The sequence below is a fragment of the Hypanus sabinus genome, chromosome 4, assembly GCF_030144855.1.
Source record: "Hypanus sabinus isolate sHypSab1 chromosome 4, sHypSab1.hap1, whole genome shotgun sequence".
NCBI lineage: Eukaryota > Metazoa > Chordata > Chondrichthyes > Myliobatiformes > Dasyatidae > Hypanus > Hypanus sabinus.
The window spans coordinates 34,099,722-34,108,203 of record NC_082709.1 but is presented as its reverse complement, the minus strand read 5'-3'; the positions used below and the strand labels follow the sequence as shown (position 1 = coordinate 34,108,203).

General features: G+C 39.4%; 1 protein-coding gene across 1 annotated transcript; it reads right to left on the bottom strand.

Moving 5' to 3' along the window:
- Window positions 1–1,598: 1,598 nt before the first annotated feature.
- Window positions 1,599–7,889, bottom strand: dusp19a (dual specificity phosphatase 19a). The gene is made up of 4 exons (XM_059966810.1): window positions 7,533–7,889; window positions 6,448–6,494; window positions 5,410–5,562; window positions 1,599–3,054 (listed from the first exon to the last, which is right to left on the bottom strand). Exons 1-4 carry the CDS (start codon window positions 7,753–7,755, stop codon window positions 2,866–2,868), a joined length of 612 nt encoding a protein of 203 aa, XP_059822793.1. The 5' UTR covers window positions 7,756–7,889; the 3' UTR covers window positions 1,599–2,865.
- Between the last annotated feature and the right edge of the window lie 593 nt (window positions 7,890–8,482).

The following is an 8,482-nucleotide window of genomic DNA, read 5'->3' as shown; positions in this document are numbered from 1 at the left end:
ATCCCTCCATGGCATCCACCTTTTCTGTAGCCGTGACACTATCTCTGATCAACAGTGCCACACCCCTACATCTTTTGCCTCCCTCCCTGTCCTTTCTGAAACATCTAAAACCTGGCACTTGAAGTGACCATTCCTGTCCCTGAGCCATCCATGTCTCTGTAATGACCACTACATCATATCTCCAAGTACTGATCCACGCTCTAAGCTCATCCGCTTTGTTCGCAACTCTCCTTGCATTAGACACATCTCAATCCTTCAGTCTGAGCGCGTCTTCTCTATCACCTGCCTATCCTCCCTTTCGTGACTGTCTACAAGTTTTCTCTATTTGTGAGCCAACCTCCTCTTCCCAATCTCTTCAGTTCGGTTCCCACCCTCCAACAATTCTAGTTTAAACTCTCCCCAGTAGCTTTAGCAAAACTCCCCGCCAGGATATTGTTCCCCTTGGGATTCAAGTGCAACCCATCCTTTTTGTACAGGTCACACCTGCCCCAAAGGAGGCCCCAATGATCCAGAAGTCCGAATCCCTGTCCCCTGCTCCAATCCCTCAGCCACGCATTTATCCTCCACCTCATTCTATTCCTATTCTCACTGTCGTGTGGCACAAGCAGTAATCCCAAGATTACTACCTTTGCGGTCTTGCTTCTCAACTTCCTTCCTAACTCCCTGTACTCTTTTTTCAGGACCTCTTCCCTTTTCCTACCTATGTCATTGGTACCAATATATACCACGACCTCTGGCTGTTCTCCCTCCTACTGCAGGATATCTTGGATGTGATCTGAAACATCCCAGACCCTGGCACCTGGGAGGCAAACTACCATCCGAGTTTCTTTCCTGCATCCACAGAATCGCCTGTTTGACCCCTTAACTATAGAGTCCCCTATCACTACTGCGTTCCTCTTCCCTTCCCCACCCTTCTGAGCCACAGGGCCAGACTCTTGTGCCAGAGACACAGCCACTGCCGCTTTCCCCAGGTAGGCTGTCCCCACCCAACAGTACTCAAACAGGAGTACTTATTGTTAAGGGGTACAGCCACATGGGTACTCTCTAGTACCCGACTCTTCTCCTTCCCCCTCCTGACTGTGATCCACTTGTCTTGTCTCCCGTGGCCCTGATGTGACCACACACCTCTTTATCACCTCCTCACTCTCCCTGACTAGACGAAGGTCATCGAGCTGCAGCTCCAGTTCCCTAACTCGGTCCCTCAGGAGCTGCAGCTTGACACACCTGGTGCAGATATGGCCGTCCAAGAGGCTGGGAGACCAGGACCCCCCCACATCTGACTGAGCACAGAAAACTGGCCTCACAGACATAGTTCCTCCTTTCCACAAGTAACACAGGTAAACCTACCTCGCCTTGTCCCGTTACCGCCTCAGCCCGTTGAGCCAAAGCCCTACCACACTGCTTCCTCTATCTCCGCTGCCCGCTCCAAACAGTGCCCACTGGATAGGGTGGTCTTCTTTTGAAACCTTTCACGCTCTACTGGCTGACGTTACGCGCCTGCACAGCCTCGCCTCTCTTTTACCCCGAGTAGTAAAAAATTCCCTTCACTCCAAAAAAAATCAGCCGTTCACTCGCCGCCTTCTCCAATAGCTTCCAGTTTGAGGCTTTCCTGCCCTGGGAAAACAATTTTGACTATCTACACTATCTGTGCCCATTAGTAAATTGTATTAATCAATCTTATAAAGTTTTCTGTGGACTGAGTCAGGATTTTGTGTGATAGGGAGCCAATTTTATTAGGAATCTGATGAGAAGATTTTAATCTGCATCACTTACATCCCCTATATTTGCTACACCAAACAGGACCCAAGAAAGGAGATTGGTACTTACTGAAAAGGACACCCAAAAATCAATCTTAACAACTGGATATTTTATTACTTATACACTGGTCATATTATTACATGTTAGTACATTTTTTTATCAAAATGCTCCAGGCCATGAACTTTTAATATTAACTTTAAAAATAATGTTCGTAAGAGGAATTTGAATCTATTAGAGACACTCAAGTAAATATAAAGAATCTGCCTCAAGAAGTCATCTTTTTTATCATTTATGATTTTTAATGGCAGGTGAATCCATTTGAACAAAAACTCCTGCTTGACACATTTGTAACCATTTATACTTTACACTAATTTTATACAATTTCTTAAACTCAATGGATTATGATTTCTTCTAAGTTAGTTTCATTTCAGCACAATATCGTGGGCCAAAGGGCCTGTTGCGTGCAGTACTGTTCTATACAACACACACAGAATGCTGGAGGAATTCAGCAGTCCAGGCAGCATCTGTGGAAAAGAGAAAACAGCTGACATTTCAGACTGAGGCCTTTCTTCACTCCCAATGAAGGGTCTGGCCTGCTGAGTGCCTCCATCATTTTTGTTGCTTGGACTTCCAGCATCTCTAGATTTTCTCGTCTCTTTAGTGTTCTATGTTTTATTTGTCGAGTATCTAGCATTGTAAATATTAACCATTAAATAAACAGTTTTACAAGCATAAATAAAGATCCATTGCTCCAAGATAATCTAAAATAAACAACATCATAAGTTTTACAGTACATATTTTTCTATCAATAAACATATGGTATCTACAGTTTTGTTACCAAGCTGTTGACTTTATAAATCACAGCAACTTTCTTTTACTTTGCTCAATATTAACCCTTTTAGTTTTTTGTAATTTGTAATTTATCAACATTCAAACCAGCATACATTATTTATATTTACATAACATTAATTTGGGAAACATCAACAGTAAATACAGCTAAAATCAAGTTGAAAATGTACAAATTGCATTAACAGCATTGCTCTCCTGTTAAAAGTATGTAGCATTCATACAATTCAGTCCTTCTTATTCAGCACCATTTTGTTCTATTCATTTCTTTGTCTGGTAATTCTTCAGTTGCTCCATAAACCCAGGGTTAGGATTGATAACCTGCCTTGCATTCTTCACTTCTGAGAAAGCATCATTAAAGCTGAGTCCATATAACCACATGAGATAACCTATCACTATAGATGCAGAACGAGACACTCCAGCATTGCAATGAACCAGCACCACACCATTCTTGAAAAGAATATGACAAACAAGGCAAAGTGATTAAATGACTATCAACTCACTGTCACTTAAATAAGACCAAACTTAGTTCATATATTATGTAAATAGTACAAAATGTTTTCAAGGTAGCTGCCTAATATTTGGCTATTCAAAATTATTCTCCCCAAGGTACTTACCTGATTTCCCTTGGCCCACGATATTACGCCAAATTAATTAAGCTAATGGCACCTAATCCCTTCTGTTGGCACCATAACTCCCATTTTCTGCATATTCATCGGCCTATCTAAGACCCCATTAAACACTATATCATACTAGCCCCAGCACTACTCCTGGAAGTGCATTCCAGGCACTTACCACTCCTTTGTCTAAAAAAATTTTGCCCTGAGCATTTACTTGGAACATTCCACTTTCAACTTAAATGCAATTCCTCTAGTGTTAGAGAGTTCAACACCGGGAAAATATGTCAGCTGTCTGTTCCATCTCTATTGCTCATCATTTTGTAAACTTCTGTTAGATCTCCCCTCAGCCTCTGCCATTCCAAAGAAAGCAGCCGAGTTTGTCCAACCTCTTGTCATAGTACATGTCCTCTAATCTAAACAGCATCCTCGTAAACCTCTTCTGAACCCACGCCATAGCCTCTACATCCTTCCTATAATGGGCAACCGGAACTGACTGAAATACTACAAATGCAGCCTAACCAAAGTTTTATAAGGCTGCATTCTAATTTCCTGATTCTTAAACTCAATGATTTGATTAATAAAAGAAAGCATGTCATACGCCCTCTTCAATACTGTCAACTTCCAGGGAGCCATGGACTTGGACTGCAAGATCCCTCTGTACATCAACACTGTTCAGGGTCCTGCCATTAACTATCCCTTTACATTTGTTCTCCCAAAGTGCAACACCTCACACTTCCCTGGATAAAATACCATCTGCTATTTTTCTGTCTATACCTGCATCTAAGGGTCCTGCCATTAACTGTAATCTATATCCTGAAGTATCAATTGGCAACTCTCTACATTTTCCATAATGCCACCAATCTTTGTGTCATCAGCAAACTTACTAACTACCCATCAACTCATATGTTATCGCAAACAGCAGAGGTCATAGTATAGATCCCTACAAAATGCCATTAGCCATGGGTCTCTAGTCAGAATTAGTCCAAACAACCACTCTCCTCTTGCTTCCTATGAGAAAAATAATTCCAAATCCAAACAGCCAAGTCATCTTGGATCCTTTAAAAAGTTAATGAGGAATACAGAAATAATTCAAACATAATAACATAACAGAGAGGCAAAGTATTTTGTCCTTTTTCCTAAAAACTTTTCTATAATACTCAATTGAAACCAATTGTGTTTCAGATTCCATGCCAGGTCTCAGCGGATGCTGAATTCAAAATACAATTCCTTAGTGACTGTGCTTCAGATCCCATGAAACAGATGCCCAAGGCTTGCTACAGAATAAATGGCTGTGTGCGTAGGACTGTTGACAAAGTCACCATCATTCAGCCCAGTGTTTTTCTTATACTAACCTTCCCATGACTTGACAAGATCCTCTCCTTTAATCATAACTCAGAAAGCAGCACACCACTGTCTAGATCTTTCAAATACATAATACTCAAGCTAAACTACAATGATTATTCCTATACTTGTCGCACATTATCTTTCACCCCTTTCCCAGCCAATGCAATGTAAATCCTACCCATCACACCACCTACTCACTTCTGCAAAATAATAGAAAAAGCAGTGTTTCACAGTGAATGGGAAAACATTAAGAGAAAACCAACAGGAAGCAGAACAAAACCGATGCAACAAGATGGATGTATGTGAACAGAGCAACATAGATACGTACGTAATATCACTGATTTCGCAAAAGTTGGAATGCTAAACAAAATACTTGATTAAATTAGTCTGGGTATTTATTAGTATGTTGTTTTTTCCTACTAATGAATATTTGCTTCTCATTAAACAAATATTTTCATTTGTGATGAGGTTTTTAAACTGTTCGGTGGATTTGAAGGTAAATGATCAAACCCATTACAAGCAGTTTCACGTTGCTAGACATGATACCTAAAGTCAGATAAGGAAACTATAAAAGAATTGTTGGTGGAATAGTCTTTCAATCAAGTCTTCAGTAATAAATAATAAAACCAGTTGATCACTGGTATGTGTGTGGAGTCGATTTCCTCGTACATACATTCCTTTGTCAAAGGAAAACAAAGTCAGAGCTCAGTGGAAAAAAGAATTAATTATGCATTGCACATGCATCAAGTGGAAATATTTTATTAATAGATTCATCAGTTAATGTGAAATGCTCTTTTTGTGTTTAATTGAAATAAATTAATTCACGACCAGCGCTTCTTACCTGTGTCTTGGCTTGGTCAATAAAGTCAAAGCATTCTTGAAAGTACAAGGTGATGGCAGTGTCAGGGAGGTCCAGTATGGAAACGTTTTTGTAAATGAACTCACAGGGAAAGGCATTTTCTATGCCATAGCCCACATTCAAGATGTGAGATATCTGAGAAAGAAAACAGGTTTTTTTTGTTTAGAAAACTATCTGTTTCACCTTTCCACCTGTGAAATGTTCAAGGTTTATATTCAAGCTGCTCTTTAGCTAGTTGCTAGCGAATGCACAAGAGTTGACTTTGCTACCGGCTTTACTTCCTATCAAGAAGAGTCCCTCTGATCCACTTTCAAACAATTTGTCTGTTAAAAACATCAAAAGGTGCATGTACAAAGGCCCATACAACATAGAAAGAGGCCTTTTGCCCATTGTACCTGCACTAATCATAATATACCCAGTTTACCTAAGCTTACACTATTCTCCTTTATCATCTCATAGGCTAATCTCTTGTCAATCACCCACACTATAGACAATTTACAGAAACCATTAAATCTACATACCAGCATGTTCTTTGAAGCATGTGAAGGAACATATGCAAATCCATACATTCAACACCCAAGGTCAGGATTGAACCCCAGCGTTCAGAACTGGGAGGCAGCAACACTACTTCTGCACTGTCGGGCTGCACTACTTGCTGGTCTGAACTCTAATTTGCAATTGCATGTTATTTTTGATGTAGAAGAATATTCCAATGTACCTGAAGGAGGAAAACCCACACCAAGTCTTTGCGGGATGATTAGCAGAAAATGTCTATAAAGTGGGCATTTGAAGATAGAATGTAGAGCAATGAGCCAAAACAAAACTCTGATTTGTAGATCCGACTGAGGCACAAACTAGAAAGAATTCTTTTTAAAAATGAAGTACGATTTTGATGTAAAAAGAGAATTTAACTTCTAAAGTCCAGTGGCACTCAATATGGTCCAACCAAATTTGGTGCTGATGACTCATTTCAGTCATTCACCCATTTTTAAACCAAAGTAAAACTTATTTTTTTTTTACCTTGTGTGTTTTTAATTTTTCATAATTATGGGCCACATCTTGTGAAGCTGGAAAAGACACAAATACAAACATTATCAACAATCTTCTTAAATTTGTGAATTCTAGACTGAGGCTAGAAATACAACCCGCAGTAGCTGAGTAAACTCACTGAACAAGCAGCTAGCTGACTGACACTGGCTTTGGGAGACTACCTTTTGAAAATCAATTGTCTTAATACGTAACTTGATCCCATAATGACTGGATGGGACAGCAGCTTTCAACCTTGTCATCATGCATTGAGAGCACTTAATGCCAATAGCATGAAAGTGTAGAACTTAATGCCAACGGCGCAGAGTCTAGAGGTGCATGTGATAAATGGCGTACAGATTCGTAATTATTACCGAATGTTGATTGTGCCAAACTTACATGTGAAGGTATAACTGTTTCCAATGTAATTTTGTCAAAATATCAGAATACACCAAGAATGATACAATTTAAATACCGTAGAGTAAACACAAAGAATCATTCCAAATTCTGGTCCCAAAACAAGTATGATTTAAATAACTTCAGAATAATTTAAATAAACAGCTCCAACTATGACGGTATGATATGATCTACTCAATATTACAAAGCCATAAAAACAGGGAAAATCATTGCTTCTTAAGAGAGCACGCGATTTAATAAGCAAACCACCTACAGAAACATTTTGTTTTGCTTATTCAACATGGAAACACCCTCAGGAAAACTCACTTATATTGTTAGATAGCACCACTATTAACGTCATTACTTTTTCAAGAGAATAATAACTTACTCCAGTAAACAAAACAATCTCTTACTATAAAGAAATTGTACTAGTTGGACTTGCTATCAAGCCAATAAAGAAATGACTCCCTGGGAGTTTAAAAAGCAAACACGAGGAAATCAGGGTTTTAAGGAAGGCAAGAGAGATGTAGCGAAAAATAAACTTCCTTGGTAACAAATTAACAAGTTTATTTTTACCCGCTTTCAGCAATCAAACACACGCAGCTACGCTACAATGAGAAAAGGCAATGTAGTCATCCCCTCTGTGAGATCAGAAGTTATGGCAGAGGTTCTATTACGCTCACCCAGCAAAAGCCACGGTTTAATAACACCAACTTGCAGATCAAGGCTGGTATCATGGACATATCCACAAGCTCCATCCGTTTGCTGAGCATCTTCTTCGACGTGCACTCGAGCATCTCTCAGCGTTTCAATTAGTCTTCTCCCAGTTATAGTTGTCACTCTCGTGCTCTGTTTCCTGAGCGACGTTTTGGAAAAAGCCTTGATTTCATTGACAAGCGAATGCATCACATTTAAATTGCAGAAAGCAAATAAACAAAATACTGATAATTCAATATATGATATACACTAAAAGGCAAAAATCACAACGGCATGACTTTAATGTGCTGTAATAAACATGGTCAACTTAATATAAATAAGGCACTTACTACACCATCCGTATTGAAACCAATCCTATCCTTCTGATTGGTTGTTTCTACGTTGCGGAATACCAACAACGTTCTATGAAATACAAATTACTAAAAGTAGAAGAACTTGGTTGCTCCAGAAGTATCGCCACCTACTGCAGGAAGATCGAAGTTTGAAATTACGTATACTGTATATAGATACTGAATTTTGTTGAAATATTATAGCAAAATTTAATTGGGATCCTCCAGCTCGATAACATAATTAATACAGCGTAATCACAGATCAGCAATATATGTGGTGAAAATTTTACTGACAGAATTACCAAATTATCCTCCCTTTTGTTGGCTGGAACTATCAACGTGTTCAAGACTAAACTGCATTTAAAAACACAGACATCAGTCCATCGACAATTCTATTTGCTGCATTCCAATGTTTCATTAGATTTGTTGCTGATTTTCACCCTACTGTCTCACAGTCCTCTGACTTGCATTCCCCTTCTGGAATTCTCCCTCTCCATCTTGGGAGATGTTGTATCTACAAACATCTATACAAGCTCACAGATTTTCACAACTACGTTGACTATACTTTCTCCCACATTGCCTCCAAT